At 50.4% G+C, this 20327-nt stretch overlaps 1 protein-coding gene across 14 annotated transcripts in view; it reads right to left on the minus strand.

Moving 5' to 3' along the window:
• Positions 1–20327, minus strand: part of UBR4 (ubiquitin protein ligase E3 component n-recognin 4) — a 1980383-nt gene that overhangs the window by 667291 nt on the left and 1292765 nt on the right. For all 14 annotated transcript variants that reach the window (XM_085609056.1, XM_085609055.1, XM_085609054.1 and 11 more), the window contains one exon: positions 18150–18327. In XM_085609056.1, the coding sequence (XP_085465182.1) occupies positions 18150–18327 (178 nt within the window). The remainder of the gene's footprint in view (positions 1–18149; positions 18328–20327) is intronic.

A 20327-nucleotide genomic window follows, 5' to 3' on the forward strand; every position in this document is an offset into this window, starting at 1 on the left:
TGCAGTGTCAACAGGAACTGTCCAAGGATGGGTGTCACTCAATGGAAGATCTGCTTGTTTTGTTTTCCCAAGGACTGAGGGGAAATGTAGTTTAATGCTGCCTATACTTTGAATTGCTGCTTTTGAGAATAAAGCAAGGATAGAAAGGAATATGCTACTTTACCAGTATGCATCTGTTCTTGGCATGTAGAGCTGCAGATCTACACACTTTTGCATAGATCGCCATCTGGTGTTGGGCCCGGATGTCTGCAGTTTGTTTTTTCCTCTTGGAAAGTCCTTGGAAGTCACGAGGTCGGTGACTCCTCCCTTGGATGGTATTGCGCATGGGCTTCGGCTCCATCCTCCGATTGTTTTTCGCCAACAGGGAAAGATGGAGCGTAGTAATAATAATAGTGAAGAAACCCATGTGTGTTGTATCTAAATAAGATAGACTGGAACAGATACAGGTAGCCGGGGAGGCAGGTGGGCGTGTGTAGATCTGCAGCTCTACAGATGCATACTGGTAAGTAGCATATTCCGTTCGAGGCATATGAGCTGCAGATTACACACTTTTGCATAGACTATATAGCAGTTCCCAACCTTAGCGGCGACCACCAGTATCTGTTGCAGTGGTTTGAAATAGTGTTTTGAGTACAGCCTGGCCCACACTAGCTTGTTGCTTGGTTTGCACATCTACACAGTAATGTTTAGTGAAAGTGTGCGGTGTTGACCATGTAGCTGCTTTGCAGAGATCTAAAGGGATGTTCCCTAGAAAAGCCATAGAAGCCCCTATCTTTCGTGTAGAGTGGGCTTTAGGGGGGAACAGATAGCGTTCGTTTTGCTTTGTGATAGCAAATCTGTATGCATTTTACAATCCACCTAGCTATCCCTGATTTTGAGATGGGGTTGCCTTTGTGTGGTGGAGAGAAAGAGACAAATAGTTGTTTGGTCTTTCTGAAAGGTTGTGCTCTCTGGATATAGTAAAGTAATGCCCGTTTAACATCTAACATGTGCAGCGCCCTTTCTGCAACAGTTTGAGGTTGTGAGAAAAATACCGGTAATTCTACCGATTGGTTTAGATGAAAGGGGGAAATGACTTTGGGTAGGTACGGAGAACAACCTTGTTCTGGTGCATTTGGAGAAAAGGTTCTTGTATAGTAAGTGCTTGTATCTCACTGACCCTTCTAAGGGAAGTGATGGCTACAAGAAAAGCTGTTTTCCATGTGAGAAATTGCAGTTCGCATTTATGCAAAGGTTCGAAGGGCGGTCCCATTAGCCTTGTGAGAACTATATTTAAGTTCCACACAGGTGAGGGTGGTACTCTGGGGGGAATTATTCGTTTCAGGCCTTCCATGAAGGCTTTAATGGCAGGCACTCTGAAAAGTGATAGGTGCTGTCTGTTCTGTAGGTAAGTGGCAATTGCTGCGAGGTGTAGTCGAATGGATGTATATGCTAGGTTACACCTTTGTAGATGGAGCAAGTAGCATATGATGTGCTGGATAGATGCGTCTAGAGGATTGATTGTGTTGTTATGGCAATAAACAACATATCTTTTCCACTTGGCAGTGTAGCAGGCTCTAGTGGTAGGGCGTCTAGCTTCTCTGATGACGTTCATACAGTCAGGGGGAAGGTTAAGGTATCTGAATTCTAGGATCTCAGGAGCCAGATCGCAAGGTTGAGCTGAGCTGGGTCCGGGTGTCTGATCTCTCCATGGTACTGGGTTAGGAGGCATGGTGAGAGGTGTAGCTTTTGGTGTGGTACTACCGAGAGTTCCAGCAGCGTGGTGTACCACGGTTGTCTGGCCAACGTTGGAGCTACTAGGATCAGTGTGAAGGAATGCTGTTGTAGCTTTCGCACCACTAATGGAATTAGTGGGAGAGGTGGAAAGGCGTACACAAATTTGCCTGACCAGTTCATCCATATCGCATTGCCTTTGGACAATGGGTGTGGGTATCTGGCGGCGAAGCTTGGGCATTTTTTGTTTTCATGGGTGGCGAAGAGGTCTATCTGTGGATGCCCCCACATCTGAAAGAACAGGTGAAGAACCTGTGGGTGAAGTTCCCACTCGTGGATCTGCTGTGTCTGTCTGCTGAGCAGATCTGCCATGGTGTTTTGGACTCCTGGGACATGTTGGGCTAGGAGAAAGATTTTGTGTGGAATTGCCCATCTCCATATGCTCTGTGCTAGTTGAGAGAGCTGTGGAAAGTGTGTGCCGCCTTGTTTTTGAATGTAGTACATGGCGGTCATGTTGTCTGTGCGAATGAGGACTGGCTTGCCTAAAATCTGACTTTGAAAGGATTTTAGGGCTAGAAAGATTGCCAGTAACTCCAGATGGTTGATATGGAGTAACTTTTGTTGCGGCGTCCATGTGCCCTGCACTGTGAGGTGTAATAGATGAGCTCCCCAGCCGGAGAGCGATGCGTCTGTTAGTATTATTTGTGGAACCGGGTCCAGGAACAGTCGACCTCTGGAAAGATTTATGGTGTTCCACCACTGCAGAGAGCGATGGGTGCGACCGTCTACCAACACCAGATCTGTCAGTTGCCCCTGGGCCTGGTTCCATTGGCGCGCTAAGCACTCTTGGAGTGGACGCATCTGGAGTCTTGCGTGAGGCACTATGAAAATGCAAGAGGCCATCATCCCTATGAGTTGCATAAACACTCTTGTTGGAAGAGAGTGTTGAGGTATGAATCTTTGACGCAAAGCCTGAATGCTTGCAATCCTGGCAGGATTGGGGTAGGCTATGGCTTTTGAGGTGTCTATGGTGGCACCGAGGTATTGCTTTATGTGGGATTGTGTTAGCTGGGACTTTTGGTGGTTCACCGTGAAGCCTAGCTGGTGAAGTAGTTGGATTGTAGTGGGGGTGTGGTGTACACATTGGTTGTAGGACGTGGCTTTTATCAGCCAGTCGTCTAAATATGGGAAGACGTGAATGTGCTGTCTTCTGAGGTGTGCCGCCACTACCGCTAGGCACTTGGCGAATACCCTGGATGCTGTTGTGACCCCGAATGGGAGCACCTTGAACTGGTAGTGTTGCGCGTCCACTACAAATCTGAGGTACTTTCTGTGAGCATGGTGTACAGGAATGTGAAGGTATGCGTCTTTCAAGTCCAGTGTGGTGAGAAAGTCGTTATAGGAGAGGAGCGGAAGTACCTGCTGAAGTGTTACCATGTGAAAATGGTCCGAATGTATGCATGTGTTTAGAGGCCGGCGGTCTAGAATAGGTTGCAGAGCCTCGTCTCCTTTTGGAATTTAGGGAGTAGACCCCTAAATTTTGCTGATTGGCGGGAACTTGTTCTATTGCCTGTTTTTGTAGCCTGCCCCCGACGGGAGTGGGATGGTCTGGAGGGAGCGGGGGGAAGTCATTGGGTAGGCGGTGTGGCAGAGCGGGCGGTATTTGTTTTGCCTCTGCCTTTATTGTTACTGCCCCTATAGCCGCCTCTTTGATAACCCCTTGTGAAGGTGGACTGAGCAGGGGATTTGTAGGAAGTGGACGCGCTATCTGAGGAGTAGCCTCTAGCCGTACCCGAAAGGAAGAGCGGCGAAAGGAGCGACTAGGAGGGTGTGACTGCAGGGCTCCCATAGATTTCACCGTATCCGTGTCGTCCTTCATTTTCTCGAGGGCCTCATCCACCTTTGGGCCGAATAGGTGTTCTTGGTCAAAGGGATGATTTAGGATGGAGGCCTGTACCTCAGGTTTGAAGCCTGATACTCTCAGCCAAGCATGGCGACGGAGGAGGACGCTAGTGTTAATGGCCCTGGAGGCTGTATCTGCTGCGTCTAAGGCACAGCGTATGGAGGTGTTAGTTATAGTCTTACCCTCTTGATTAATTCATTGGCCCTATATTTGTATCTTTCTGGAAGGTGGTGCATTATTGTTTCTAATTCATCATAATGCGCTCTATCGTATCTGGCCAATAGCGCTTGAGTGTTGGCGATACGCCATATATTGGCTGCCTGTGACGCAGTGCGCTTTCCTGACACGTCCAGTAGCTTTGACTCTTTGTCAGGTGGTGGTGCTTCGCCTGACGCCTGGGAGTTTGATCTCTTCCGTGCAGTGGAAACCACTAGGGAATCCAGTGGCGCTGGCCCTTTGATATAGGCAGGATCTGTGGGGGCAGCTTTGTACTTTTTCTCTATGCGTGGGTTAATCACCCTAGCCCTGACTGGGTCCTTAAAAACCTCTGGCGCATGTTTTATCACCCCCTTGAGCATAGGTAGTATGGAGGTAGACCTATGTGCGGTATCAAAGGTGTCGAGGAGGAAATCTTCCTCTACTGGGTCAGTGTGTAGCTCTACCCCGTGATAATGTGCCGCCCTCTGAAGTAGGTGGTGGAAACCTAATGAGTCTTCCGGTGGAGATGGCCTGGAAGGGTAAAGGTCATCTTGTGGGACGTCTGGAATGTCTGGATTGTTGTAGTTGTCCCATGGGTCTGGGGATCCTGTAGGGGTGGGGTCTTGGGGCACATCCCCTGGATCATAATATGGGTCCCCCTGATCATCATCGTCTGGAGACGGGGTCGGGGAGCGATGAGGTGGGGGTGGAGAAGGCGGAAGGGGCGGAGGTGGAGAGGCTGGAGGAGGTGGGGAAGGAATTCTGAAAGGGGAGGTAGCAGAGTCCTTCCTCTTTGGAGGTAGAGGCGGAGCCGGTTTGTCCAAATGTCTCTTTTTAGAAGAGTGCCAAATGTCCAGTTTTTGGATCCTTGGTAAGAGTCTTTTGCAAGGGATCCGGTGTAAACAGTTCCTGTGACAATGTTTGTTCCGTCGGCGCCGAAGGTTTCGGGGGCGATGACTTTTTAGGCTTGTCCGTGCCGTGCTTAGCACTGGGCTTGGGAACCTCCGATTTCTTGGTCGGCGCCGAGGTGGGCTTCGGCATAGAAGTGTCGGTGCCGAGGGCCTTATGGGGTTTGGTCGGTACCGAAAGGCTGGGTTTCGACACCGAGGACTTTGGTGCGGAGCTCGGTGTCGAGGTAGAGGCCGGTCTCTTTTTCGGTGCCGAAGTGTGTTTCTCTGCACCGCTGGAGGGCTGGCTTGAGCCCGAGCCTCCGGAAGGCTTGTGTGGCTTCTTCACCGGGCCCGAAGGTGGGGTGTTTGAAGCAGTGTCTCTGGTCTTGCCTAGGCGTGACTGAAGCCTTTTTGTGTGTCGGCGCGGGTGAGGGAGGGGGTATAGTACTCACGACCCTCTGCGCCGGGGTGATATCCTCCACATCTGAGTCGTCGGGTTCGGAAGCGCTGACGAGGTCCTCTTCGGTGTGCTGCTGTCCCGGATCTACGACATCGTCCCCGAAGATGTCGACTGGAACGGAGGTCGAGGCTTGCGCCATGTTTCGTCTGGCCCTTCGATCTCGAATAGTCTTTTTCGATCGGAAAGACTTGCAGGCCGGACAGTCTCAAGCCTCGTGTTCCAGGGAGAGGCAGAGGTTGCATACCTCATGAAGATCGGTGTGGGGGAATTTGGACCCACATCGAGGGCACCGGAGCTTAGGTAGGACCGAAGGCCGCCGTCGACGACTGGAATCGAAGATGTCGAAGAGAAGGTGATTGAGGAGATCTGGATCTGAACAATACCGTGAAGAGCGAGGATTCCGCTTCGATCGTCGAACTGGAAATGTTTGGAACCGGAGCGCGAAGTATTACATCCAAGCCCGATGGCGGAAAAAAACAATCTGAGGATGGAGCCGAAGCCCATGCGCAATACCATCCAAGGGAGGAGTCACCGACCTCGTGACTTCCAAGGACTTTCCAAGAGGAAAAACAAACTGCAAATATCCGGGCCCAACACCAGATGGCGATCTATGCAAAAGTGTGTAATCTGCAGCTTATATGCCTCGAACAGTCTAATCCTCGAGTTCAAACATTTCGTTACAATAGCTAGGACATTTTTCATTCTCATTAACATCCAAGGGAGTACTCTTCCCTCCGTCTCCTCTTTTCATGCTTCCTCTCTTTTCTTTAGACAAAGGAGGGGAACGTTACTGAAGGAGACCGGCATCAAGTCATGATGGCCTGAGAGCGCATGAGCAGCATTTATCACACAGCTTTAAGTTGGGCTGCGGCCTCAAGTACCACAAAAAAGATTAACTCTTGAGATTCTGAAATGGAAATCTGTGGAAATCTGTCCACTGCAGGAGTGAGCGGGTGTGAAGCCTTAAGCATTTTTTCTTCGAGAGTGACATCACTACACACTCCATTGAAAGATTAGAAAAAGGATCAAGTAGCAAACACTGAATATGTAGATAAGATGGATAGTGTGAGAAAGTGCCATCTTTCTTGCATGGTATGCCCCCACTTTTTTCTGAATTGGTGATGTACTTTGACTGAGTGTGCCCTGGGCTCCTGCCAATCAGGTGCTCAGGGCCTGTGTTCCTTCCCTAAAAATTGCATTGAAGCCTAAACCCAAGTGTCATCACTGGCCACATGACAGCCCCTGGTTAATGGTACCCTAGGTACCCAGGGCCCTGTGACCAGAGAAGGCCCCTAAGGGCTGCAGCTATTATTGTGCCACCCTTAGAGGCCCTGTACCCTGACACACACACACACACACACACACACACACACACACTGCCTTTGCAGGCTGAGTGTCTTGGTGCATAACAAAACAGAGTCGACATGGCACACATCCCTGTGTGCCATGCCCACAAACACTGCCCTGGCATACCTCAGTCACCCCTCTAGCTGGGTGCCCTATGCCAGTGGTGTGGGTACAGGTGTATGCGCCCTGTGCCCCTAGAGTACCCAGGCCCATTCCTGGGCACTGTAAGTGCAGTGCTACCATTACGAGTATATGGTGCTGGGAGGTCACCGACACGAACTCCACAGCACCATGATGGCAACACTGAAGACTGAGAAGTTTGGTATCAAACTTCTCAGCACATTAAACCCGCACTGATGCCAGTGTGGGATTTACTGTACAATGCACAACAGAGGGGAACTTAGAGTTGCCCCCTGAACCTAACCTACAATCCACGTCTTGTCTGAGGGGCTGCCTAGGCTGCCACACAGCAGCCATGTTGCTGGACCCCTGGGTAGAGAGCCATCCGCTCTCCTGGGCCTGCAACAATGAACATCCTGGGCGAGGTGCTAGGTCTCCTCCCCCAGGATGGGCAGGGGAAGCTTCAAAGGCATGCCGCTTTTGTGAGCTTCTCCAGGCCACTTGCTGTACTCAGAAACAGGCCCCCACCGGTTCTGACCCCAACTCTGGCGGGAAGACTGGCGGGAAACTCCAAGGAAGGACCGGGGGTATGCCAGCCTCTGCCAACCCCACCCCTCAGGTGGGGGGAGGCGAGGTGAAGCACATCTCTGGGCTCTCGCCATTTTGAAGATGAGGAGTCCGGCCCAATCAGGATTAGGCTACTGCCCCTCTCCCACAGGAGAGTGGCAGGATATGGGGTGTACCCACCCCAAGGAAGGGACCCATTGGTCCCTGCCCTTTACCTACCTGTAATGCCCCTAAACTTAGTATTTAGGGGAACCCTGAACCTTCATTCCTCAGATTCACATTTCGAAACAAGAAAGAAGATCAAGAAACAAGAAGACCTGCTGTGCAGCTGCTAACAAGAGGAAGGCAACAACTGATTTGGCTTCAGCCCTACAGGCCTGTCGTCCCTCGAACCTGCTCCTGCTAAACCCCGGCGTCTCCAGTGGTCAGCAACCTCAAAAACCCCGGAGGACCTGACTGCCTTGTGACTAACTGACTGGGGCACCCACGAGCAGTGGTACTGCTCAAAGCAAGTAACAAGCCCCCGGCATCAGCCAGGAACCGCGACTCCTGCACACTCTGCACTCGCCAAGCCTGGCCTGGGCCGGAGTGGACAAAGACCACAAGGACGTCCCCCCAGCAACTGTGACACCGAATCCAGCACCCAAGGACCCAACTTGACGCTCCTGACGACGCCTGCAGCCTCAGAACCAGGGACCCCTCCAACCGCAACCAGCAGAGGGTAAGATTAACCGACGCCAAAAGGCACCCCTGCACCCGAGGCCCTGCGGCACCCTGTGCCTAACTCCTGGGTGTCTACCTATCCTCCAACTACCCAACTTATTTCTCGAAGCGGTGCTCGCACCGGAAGAATCTTCGTCCCCGAGCTTGCAGCCTTTGTTCGTCACTAAGCTTCTATATTGAAATCCATTGAGCGCCCGACGGCTCAAAAGCACCCTGCACCCAGCCACCGAGTGCCCCTGGCAGTGCAACCTCTATTCTAATCTACTTCCCCACTTGCCCTAAGTGACCAGAAGCCCAGCTCCCACAGCCGCGTGGCCTGCTAGCCAGCAGCCACCAACCAAAGGCCCTCTGCCTCCCATAGGATAACATTGGGTCTAACTCCCTCTGCACCCGGCGGCCCCTGTGCCGCTGAGGGTGTGACAACTGTACCTACCTGACCATGGGAGACCCATGAGTCTATGCCCAGAACCTAAACTCTGCCAGTCGAGTACTTACCCAAAAGCCGATAACTCACTTTTCTTCCATAGGGTAACATTGACTGGTTTCACATGGAAATTCTTCTAAGTGTCGAATTTTGCAACTTTAAAATATTGATCTAAAATCAGCCGAATAAAGAAAACGAATTTACTCACCTGCTATCAGGAGAGATCCCAGTGCTGGATCTTGTTGCCCAGCACTGACCCTGCAAAGTAATTACAACCGTACATTGCCTGGTTTTTGCCAGAAATTCTTCTGGGTCGATTTTGCAAACTTATAAATATTCATTAAAAATCGCCTGTATAACAAAAACGCATTCTTTCAACTGTTTACAGGAGATGCACCAGTGCTGGATCCAGGATCCAACACTGAGTTAGAAAAAGTAACGATAACCCTACTTACTTGCTATATGAATTTCCTCCCATAGGATAACATTGGTGATTCTATGTGAATTTTTTTAAAAATACAATAATATTCCTTAAAAATCACAACTGTAACCAAAACGTTTTTACTCAACTGTTTACATGAGATGTCCCAGGACTGAATCTAGGATCCAGTCCTGTGGTAAGAAAAGTAATCCAAAAATCAATCAATTGCATTTAACTAGAAATTCTCATTGAGTTCAATGTATAATTGTGTTGCCTATTGCGACACCTGTATCTATTGCATTCAACAGTCTATTGCCTATTGAAAGTATTTATCTAAAGCATCTCATTCTGATAAAGTATATTTTGATACCTATTGTTGGTTCTAAAATAAAAATTATATATTTTGATACAAAACCATTGGCCTAGAGTTCAGTTCTTGAGTGTGTGAGACCATTTGCTGACTTTGGACAACAAATGCTTTACACAGTCCTCTGATACTGCCTTACTGCTTGACCAAGCTACCACTTTAGAGAGTAAGGTTATATCTAACTTTAGCCTCTGCCAAACCACTGTACCTATTTGGGAACAGTAAATACAGAGCCACTTTCTTACAGCATCTCATTCTGAGAAAGTATTTTGATACCTACTTATGGTTCTAAAATAAAACAATATATTTTTATATACAAAACAATTGGCCTAGAGTTCAGTTCTTGAGTGTGCGAGACCATTTGCTGACCGAGTGTGTACAACGAACAAGTTACTTACCTTCGGTAACGATGTATCTGTAAAAAACATTAGTTAGTTAGATTCCTCACCTTAGAATATCCCCAGGCGTCATGCTGGATCCGGAAAGATTTTTGTAGCAATACCCCTTGCGCGTCGCTAGGCGTCGTCTGCGGCTCCGCGTCCGTCGGCGTCGTGTGCCGGAATGGCGTCGGAGTACCTAGACGCCGCCCTCGCGCACTGACGTCAGTTCTTATACATAGCTTTCCAAGCCAGGGACGCTGAGCCATGCAAGAGACCGACACTGGTGCCAAAAAATCTAGGGCCCTGAAAGGGAGAACCTTAACCCTAGATGTCGGTTCGCAGAGCGGGGAGGCTGGGTGGGTCGGTGAGGAATCTAACTACTAATGTTTCTTACAGATACATCGTTACCGAAGGTAAGTAACTTGTTCATCTGAAAGAAACACATTAGTTAGATTCCTCACCTTAGAATAGATACCCCAGCAATACCAACCCCGGAGGTAGGCCTGCGAACCAGGATCACACCAGAAAGTCGTGGAGAACAGAACGGCCAAAGTGGCCATCTCTCCGGACTTGGCTGTCCAGGAAATAGTGCTTGGCGAACGTGTGCAGTGAAGCCCACGTCGCCGCCTGACAGATGTCCTGCAAGGGGACTCCCCGTCCAAGGGCAGTTGTCACCGCTGTGGACCGGGTGGAATGGGCTCGCAGCCCAACAGGAGGGACCTTTTTTGCCAAAGAATAGCAGAGTTTAATACACAACACGACTCATCGCGAGATGGTCCGCTTGTGCACAGCTTTACCCTTCTTCGCACCTACATATCCAACAAAAAGTTGGTCGTCCACCCGGACTGGTTTGTGCGGGCCAAATAAAATGACAGCGCACGTTTTGGGTCTAGACGGTGGAGCCTCTCTTCATCTTTTGAAGGATGCGGAGGCGGAAAGAAGGTGGGCAGCGTGACAGATTGCCCGATGTGAAAGGGAGTCACGACTTTAGGAAGGAAAGAAGGACGGGTCCGGAGGACAACCTTATCCGGATGAACCGAAAGGAAGGGAGGCTTAGCTGACAGAGCCTGGAGCTCACTCACCCGCCTAGCGGAGGTGATAGCCACCAGGAAGGCAGTTTTCAGAGTCAGTAGACTAAGTGGACAGTTGTGAAGGGGCTCAAAGGGAGCGCACATCAGAAAAGTAAGAACAAGGTTCAAGTCCCACTGAGGCATTACGAATGGAACAGGAGAGAACATACGAGTATTGCCCTTGAGAAAACGGAAGACAACAGGGGACTTGAAAAGAGAAGGCTGATCAGGAAGCCTTAAGAAAGCAGAGATTGCAGCAAGATAACCCTTCAAGGTGCCCAGAGCAGAGCCCTGCTGGGCCAAAGAACGAATATGCTACTTACCAGTATGCATCCGTTCTTGGCATGTAGGGCTGCTGACATTCATATCTGTGCATAGATCGCCGCCTAGTGTTGGGTCCGGATGATTGCATATTGTTGTCCTGGAAGAGTCTTCGAAGTATCACGAGATAGGTGGCTCCTCCCCTGGACTACAGTGCGCATGGGCATCCCCCTCCATCCTTAGATTGTTTTTTTCCGCCATTGGCTTCGGATGTCCTAATCTTAGCTTTTTGAGTATTTAGGAAAAACTTTATTTTTATTAGGCCAAAAGGCCTTTAAACTCGTCGGTATTGTTTTCGTTCGGCGCCAAGTACTTTGTCGAGTTAGTTCTCAAGAAGAGCATCGAAGTTAGCCGTTTGCCCTTCGACACCAGAGGCCCGATCGAGATCGACGATGGAATCAAATAGTCCAAAGAAATCGAATAACCCCTTTAAGCGTAGGGGCAGAAAGGGGAACCACAGCCATTGCTGTGCACCATGCCACAAATTTGTTCCACCGGCATGCATATACCGTCTTTGTGGAGGGACGCCTGGCTGCCAGAATGACATCACAGACTTCAGGAGGCAAGTCAAATGGCATCAACTGTCGCCGCTCAATCCCAACGCATGGGGGTGGAGGCTGGACAGGTTTGCGTGGAGGACCGTCCCCTGCTGCTGCGACAGAAGGTCCTCCTGAAGATGCAGTCGTATCGGGGGATCGATGGACATACTGAGTAGCTCGGGATACCAGTACCTTCGTGCCCAATCCGGAGCCACCAAGATGACTTGGGCCCGGTCGCACCTGATCTTCTTCAGCACTCTGGGCAGAAGTGGTATAGGTGGAAAGGCGTACAACAGACCGCAACTCCACTCGCAACGAAAAGCGTCGCCGAGCGAGTGCCGCCTTGGAAATTCTAACGCGCAGAATTGAGGACATTGCGCGTTCTCTTCGGTGGCGAATAGATCTAACCAAGGCTCCCCCCACTGCAGAAAGAAACCTTGCGCCACGTCCGAGTTCAGACGCCATTCGTGATCCATCATGCACCGGCGGCTGAGTTCGTCTGCTCTGGCGGTCAGAGAGCCCGCCAGATGTTGAACCACCAGGGTGATGCCCTGATGTTCCAGCCATGTCCAGAGGCGCAGAGCCTCCTGACAAAGGGTCCACGACCCCACCCCGCCCTGTTTGTTGCAATACCACATCGCGGTGGTGTTGTCCGTGAACACCTGCACAACACTTCCCCGGACAGAGGGAAAGAAGGCTTTCAGTGCAAGTCGGATCGCCCTCAGCTCCAATAGGTTGATATGGAGCCGAGTCTCCGCCGGAGACCAGAGTCCTCTGATCTCCGCCTCTCCCATATGGCCCCCCCCCCCCCATCCCAGGAGGGACGCGTCCGTCACTACTACGTGCTCCGGTTGGGGTATGGAGAGGGATCTGCCGCTGACCCAATCGCGATTCGTGAGCCACCACTGCAGCTGGTTCGCAGTGCACTCCGAGATCAGGACATGGTCGGACAGGTTGCCTCGATGCTGGGCCCACTGAAACTTCAGGTCCCACTGCAGAGCCCGCATCCGCCACCTGGCGTGAGGTACCAACAGGATGCAGGAGGCAATCAGCCCCAGAAGCCGCAGCACCAACCTGACCGAAACCCAGGACAGAGGTCGGAAGATGGAAATCAGGGCCTGAAAGTCACGGACCCGCTGTTCCGGCGGATAGACCCGGAACTGCGCCGAATCGAGAACCGCTCCAATGAAAAGGAGCTTCCAGGAGGGACTCAGGTGCGACTTCGGCACACTGATGGAGTACCCCAGCGAGTGCAGGAGGTCGGCCGCAGTCTGGAGGTGGGAGACTACTTGCTGGGGCGAGCCCGCCTTCATCAGCCAGTCGTCGAGATAGGGGAAGACTGGAACCCCTGATCTGCGCAGATGAGCTGCGACCACCGCCATCACTTTCGTGAACACCCGAGGGGCACTGGTGAGGCCGAAGGGGAGCACTGTGAACTGAAAGTGCTCCTGATCCACCGTGAACCGCAGTAAACGCCGGTGGGCCGGCAGGACGGGGATGTGGAAATAAGCGTCCTGCAAGTCCAACGCTACCATCCAGTCTCCAGGGTCTAGGGCAGCCAGAACCTGAGCTAAAGTGAGCATCTTGAACCGGTCCTTCCGGAGGAAGGCGTGGACGCTCCTGAGGTCCAAGATAGGGCGTAGGCCCCCTTTGCCCTTCTTGGGAACCAGAAAGAAGTGGGAATAACAACCACGACCTACTTCTGGACCAGGAACGCGCTCGACGGCCTCTTTGGCCAAGAGGGCCGAAACTTCCTCTCGTAGAAGATGCAAATGATCCCCCGACATACGGTGGTTCAGCGGTGGCATGGCTGGAGAGGTCGTCTCGAAGGGGAGGGAGTAGCCCCTTAGGACGATTTGCAGCACCCACCTGTCCGACGTGATGGAGCGCCAGTGGAGCAGATGATGGCGAACTCTGCCCTCCACTGGCGTTGAATGGGCCTGAAAGCTCGGACTAGGAGGGCTTTGAGGCGGATGCTGCCGGGGTGGATGTGGACTGAACGGCACGTTGACCTCCAGTACGGCCTCGGCGGAATCCACATCCGCGACCTCGTGCAGGTTGGTTCTGCGGCCGCAGGCTGGGCGGACGTGAGGAGGCGCCACTTCCTTGGCCACGAAAGGCGGAAGTTTGCGGCCGTGGACCGGGAGTCCTTGAACCGAGCCAGCGCACTGTCCGACTTCTCACCAAAAAGGCGAGTGCCATCAAAAGGCATGTCCATGAGGGAACTCTGGACATCCCCCGAGAATGACGTGGACCTCAGCCAGGCGTGACGCCGAAGCGCCACCATGGTGGAAATCGCCCGACCCAGCGAGTCCGTGGTGTGAAGTCCACACTGTATGGCATGCCGTGCTGCATCTCGACCATCAGCAAGTGCTTGAGTGAGTCGTGTCCGGGCCTCCACCGGGCACAAGGGCAGCACGTCCTCCACCGTATCCCACAGAGAGTGGGAATAACAGTCCAAAAGGCAAGCGGTATTTAAAGACCGCAGTCCCAAACTCAGCGACGAGAACAGTTTCTTGCCAAACTGTTCCAACCTCTTGGATTCCTGATCCGGAGGAGCGGACGGGAAGGAGGATTGGGAGGTTGAGGCCTGGATAACCAGACTCTCGGGGTGGGGTGTTGGGAGAGGAAACTGGGGTCACCCGGAGCAGGGCGGTGGCGCCGGGCAACGTTAGGGTCCACAGGAGGGACTGTGGAGGGCTTGGACCAAGTGCCCTGCAGAACATCAATGAGGGCCTCATTAAACTGCAGCAGAGGCTCAGTGGAGCTTGCTATCGGTTGAAGGACCTCTGTGAGGACGTTAGTCCTCACGGCCACAGCAGGCAACTCGAGCCCTAGGGCTTCGGCCGCCTTGCGCAGCACCACTGAGAAGGCTGCACCCTCCTCCGAGGCCACAGTCGGAGGAGAGATGAAACCAGCGTTCGGGGAGGTATCCAGACCGCTGGCATCCCCCAATTCCTCTGCCCAGTCTGGAGAAAGTTGGGTCTGAGCGGCCATAGGGTCATCAGACCCCTCCCAGTCGCCCTGTCATCCGATTCCCGATAAACAGGAGGAACGATCGGAGCCGGGCAGTAGATGAAGCGTTCACCAATCGGCGCCGGCGTCGGGCCCGGACCGGGGCTAAACTGGTGAACGACGTCGTCCGGGGATGGCGTCAGAGGTGGAACCGGTGTCGGCGCCGGCGGAGGAGGCGTCGTGAGGTCGACCGGCGCCGACCGAGATCCAGGCCTGGATCCCTCGGGGACATGCGGCATCGGGCCGGAGCCGTCGATGGGGCCGGAGCCGCCGGCACGCGAGGTCACCCAGTCGAACCTGCGGGGCCCGAAGGCGCGCCTACAGGCGTCGACGGCGGAGCCAGGCCTCTCATGGCCGAGAGGAAGGCACTGACTTCCGCCGGAGTCGCGTCAGTCCCAGGGACCGGCGGGTATGGGGGCGAACGCGGCTCCTGCGGAACCGCGGGGGTGGGACCACCCTGACCCTCGGCCGAGTCGCGCGACCGGCGAGGGGAGTCCGAAGAGCGATGTCGTCTCTTGGACTTCTTGGAGTGCTTCGACTTACCCGACGAGCGAAGACGATGGCTGCGGCTCTGCGATCGGTCCTTGGACCTCCTCCTGGACCGGGACCGAGAGCGGCGCGGAGCCGAGTGCCGAAGCTCGAGAAGCTTACGGGACCGCTCCCACCTAGCTTTCGATGTCAAGGCCTAACAATCGAGGCACGACTCCGCGTCATGGTCGGCCCCCAGGCAATAAAGGCACCGGCGATGGTGATCCGTCACCGACATCAGGCGTCACAGGCTTTGAAACCAGGCATCCTACCGGCACCAGAGTCGAGTCGATAGACCAAAAAGAGTCGAAAAAGTTAGTCAAAAAATGACTAGGGGTAAGCTCTTCCCGGATCGGCGCTTACTGGCGCGGAAAAAAGAAGAACTGAAAGCCGGGGCGGGAGGGCAGCGTCTAAGTACTCCGACGACGTCATTCCGACGACGGACGCGGAGCCGCAGATGACGCCTAGCGACGCGCAAGGGGTATTGCTACAAAAATCTTTCTGGATCCAGCCTGACGCCTGGGGATATTCTAAGGTGAGGAATCTAACGTGTTTCTTTCAGATAAATGCTTTACACTGTCCTCTGATACTGCCTTACTGCTCGAACAAGCGACCACTTTAGAGAGTAAGGTTATATCTAACTCTAACCTCTGCCAAGCCTCTGGGGACTGTGGACTCTGCACACTGAACCTTACTTTGGTGCAGTATATACAGAGCCACTTTCTTACAGATAGCAGCTCCAAATCTGTGTAGAAGACATGGGAAACCAAGGACATGGAAAAAAGAGACCCAATATCAGTGCAACACAGTGGGGACTCTACATGGCTCCAGTGAAGTCCCGCAGGCGTCAGGTCTGGAACCACTACTGGCATAGGCGAGCAATAAAACCTTTTCAGATCCTATCCGGCACCTGGGGATATTAAACAGGCGAAGAATCTCCAGGTAGAAGTATCCATCAGCAGCATCCAAATTAGAAATATTGTAAAAAGATGGAGAGCTTAACTCGGTTGGGGCTGAAACGCAACAAATTCGGAGGGGTAATAGAGCGTTTCCAGTAGAGTTTGTGAAGGGTACCAGGGGCTACAGTTCTTAGAGCAAGAACTCAACTAGTGGTGTAAGAAGTAGAATATTGACCAGTAATCTTTCCGCTCATGCTTTTTTGAATGAGGTAAATATTTCTCGTTTTTCTGACAGCAGTGAATTAGCTTCACCGGGGGGCCCATGGCGAAGGGCCATGAAAAGATCATCCTCCCTCTCACAAATCACTTTTGGGACCATTTCTCTACACATTCACAGCCACCAGAGTCATGTTCTTAGAATGGGACCCCTTACGAGTAAAGTCCCGGGGGCAAAACAGACTGTCTGCAGTTGTTATAGGAGGCAAATCAACTGTAGAAATTGCTCACTGGTTGCTGGCATTAACCAATAAGAAAATAGTTCTTCCACTATCTCCTAGTTCAATCTTGGGTGCCACATTTATCCTGTTTATTCCACCCCCTAGCATATCAGTCACTTCTGGCTTTAGGGGCAGACTGAGGAAAAAGAGTCAAAACTCACAACCAAAGGACTCATACCCAGAACCAAAGGTGCCAGTGCAACCAAGGAGTGGGGGATGACAGTAGAAGCTCCCAAAGCATGGCAGAGATGAGATCCTTGACTTGGTCTAAAAGTTACAGAAAGATCTGTAGTATAACATTTTTAAAGACATTTAATTTCCCCAAGGAGGCAGTGGTAAGGAAAATTTGACTGCTTTGATTGGAGCTGATCTGGTGGTATTACCAGGTCATATGACAAATCTGACTTGCCATGTGTTTCTGAATGGCAAATATGGGTACATAGTTTAGAGGTCTTGTGACCCGGGATGGAAGTCAAAGAAGATAACCATTTGTTGCTATTCTTGTATTTGCACTTCTCTATATTATAAGAATAGCCTTTGAGAGGAGATCGACCCGGGATCGACTAAGCAGATTCCGGTAATAATACCTAGATTCTGAGTGTTTTTCATAGTAATGGAGGGCCATAAATAACTTGTTTTTGTCCTTCAAATAGCTATGGGGTGCATATGGAACAAAAAGAATCGTGGGACCATGCATGCTGGTCCAGGTCCATTTCCCACATACTCTATGCATGCAGATTTGAGACCAGCATCTGCCTCCTATATTTACACGATGACAAAGCCATAAGATTTAGGAGGCAATATGATGAAAGGAAGGATAAAAGTTAAAGAATCTTCACACCTGCATGAATACATTTTGAGATATCATCTTGGGGAGCTTTGGATTCAGGAGTCTGTGGTGTGCAAAAAAATGAACAAATATTACTATCATAAGCCAGTGACATAGCAGAACTGGAGCTACTAAGTCACTTTTGTGAGTGAGGAACTTGCGGATAGGTCACTCCAGAGTCCAGATAAATTGTATGTGCAATTTACCGAATCTAGTCCTATGGCTGGAAGGCACCTATTGAATCTGCAGGAACACGCATCCTCTAAAATCAGATACCGGCTTGTTGCTGCAAATACAGCTTAAAGCCTGATGATTTCTGAGATACCATGCTGTGTCTCGGGCATATGGAGAAAAGGGTCTGGCATCAGCGCAGTCACTGTGGTTTTTGGAACCAGCAGATAATTTCCGACAGTTAAGCACGTGTGCTTCTACAGCTTCACCCCTGGCTAGCACAGTAAGGATGAATTACTGCAAAACTTACCACATCCAATACAGATAGCAGGGTGGTACTACCAGTGGAGGAATTTATGAAAAGTGGCAACCATTGCAAAAATAGATCAAAAAGCCTAAATGGACATGCAGTAGTATGAAGTTTGTTAACCAAGATTAAAGCTAGAGATTAAGGAGGATCTACTGGAATTGCATTTTGATGGGGTAACTTCAGTGGGGTGAGTATCTGACCAAAGATGTGCAGATGAAAGGTTAAAATCCCATCTGGTGTGACTCAACTGATCATCAATGACCAACAAAATGGCAAAACACTAAGTTAGGTTTTAATAATTGAATCCAGTGAGACTATTCAGATTGTAGCATAAGCAATAAATATACTCATGAATACTAATATTAATATTGTAGTGCTCATATTGATGGTTTCTGCTGCAGGCTAGTGGGCCACAGTATCTCCACCTGCAAGCAAAGTGTTGACAATGTTTCCTTACCTTGCTGGTCCTGCTGCAGGCTGAGAGCAATAGCCAGTTCAACCATGGTTTCGTCATCTGCATCTGGAGGAATGTCCAGCATTGGAGGAAATCCTTCAGCTCCAGCCAGCAATGCTTCAAGAGGGGAAGGATTCCCATTATTAACGCTCTCGGATGTATCCAGAACCATGGACTCGGACTGAAGGAAAAGAAAAAAAATCCAATCATGCCAAGCAATGTATTAACTATATCATGAGCCAACCCAGCCCCTAAACTAACCAAAATGCATCACTCGCCAATGCTTCCTCCGCTCTAGACAGTAAGCCACTAATCCATGCCAACATCACTCAGCACAATGGCCTTTCTGTCCCTGACAATCTATCCAAACACAACCTCAAACCAATCAGTCAATAAAAACAACCGCAGCCATATCATTCAAGAACATATACAACAATCCCAAACTACTCCATCTTCATCCTATCCAAACAATGGCCTACAAACCCTTTCACTTAGTTATAAAACACAAGACATACACTAACTGATGCCCAAGTCCATCAAACAACAAACGCATACCAATCAGGTCTCCCAAGCACCTCAAAAACATAGGCGTGTTGTAACACTCCTCAAGATAAGCAATCTTACCATTTCAGGCAATCTCCAAATATATTCCACTACATCAAACGCCAATCCATCCTTCAAGCAAAACTACCAGACCATCCATTCAAACAGAAGGAAAAGGTAATTTTGGAGCTCGACAGTAGGAACTCCCAAAAGCATTTTAGCACAATTGTTCAACCCAGCATGCCAAAATACAGACACACCGTAATCACCAGTCTTCTGTGACAATCTCCATGCTACTAATCTCAAAAATTGAAAAAGACCTTAAGGAAAACTCAGTTAACTCTCTACCTACTACAAATGACAGTCACCATAAAGAAGGACAACATCAATGCTCCGATATTTAATACTTTCAATATTTAAAAATAGTTACACACTGTCATCACAAGCAGACCAAAAGATAACCTTCAGACCAAACACCTCCAAAAATCTTTCCAGTTATGCTTCACACAACTTGCATAGGAGAGCTAGCTACAACATACTCCAGAAGTACCTGGAATTAGGATCTTTCCCAATCTGGTTGAAAATCTCCTTCATTAGACCACTCCCCAAGAAGAAGAATCTCAACCCATCCAAACAAACGACAGACCAATATCAAATGGTCCCTTCTTAGGAAAAATATTTTAAAGATCAGTTTTTATTCAGTTTTTCAAATTCACTGACAAAAATAACAGTCAAAACAATCTGGAATCAGACCAAGTAAAGGTGCAGAATCAGTCCTTGAAGTCATATGGAATTACCTAAAACTCACAATGGACAAAAGCAGAGTGACTGGCCTATAGCTTCTATACCTATCAGTGACATTTGACACTGTCCACACCACCATACGCTTACACACAGACTCCATTATCTTGGAGTACATGAAATGCTCCGAAATGAATTGGCTCATACCTGAAAGACAGACAAAGCTTAGTCTACCTAACACCATTCACCTCAGCCCCTCACATCTTATATTGTGGCATCCCTCAGGAGTTTATCAGATCTCCTTTACTAAACATCTACTTAACGAACAAGTTACTTACCTTCGGTAACGATATATCTGTAAGAAACATTTGTTAGATTCCTTACCTTAGAATATCCCCAGGCGTCAGGCTAGATCCGGAAAGATTTTTCGTCAGCAATACCCTTGCACGTGGCTAGGCGTCGTCTGCGAATCCGCATCCGTCGTCGGCGTCGTGATCGCCGGGATGACGTCGGAGTACTTAGACGCCACCCTCGCGCGCTGATGCTAGTTCTTGTACATAGCTTTCCGCGCCAGGAACGCAGAGCAATGCAAGAAACCGACACTAGTGCCATGAATCTAGGGCCCTGAAAGGGATGACCTTAACCCTAGAGATCAGTTCGCAGAACTGGGAGGATGGGTGGGGCGGTAACGAATCTAACTAATGTTTCTTACAGATATATCATTACCGAAGGTAAGTAACTTGTTCATCTGAAAGAAACACGTTAGTTAGATTCCTTACCTTAGAATAGATACCCCAGCAATACCAACCCCGGTGGTGGGTCTGCGAACCAAGATCACACCAGGAAGTCCTGGAGAACGGTATGGCCAAAGAAGCCATCTCTCCGGACTTGGCTGTC

This window comes from Triturus cristatus, chromosome 1_2 (assembly GCF_964204655.1).
Source record: "Triturus cristatus chromosome 1_2, aTriCri1.1, whole genome shotgun sequence".
Classification (NCBI taxonomy): Eukaryota; Metazoa; Chordata; class Amphibia; order Caudata; family Salamandridae; genus Triturus; species Triturus cristatus.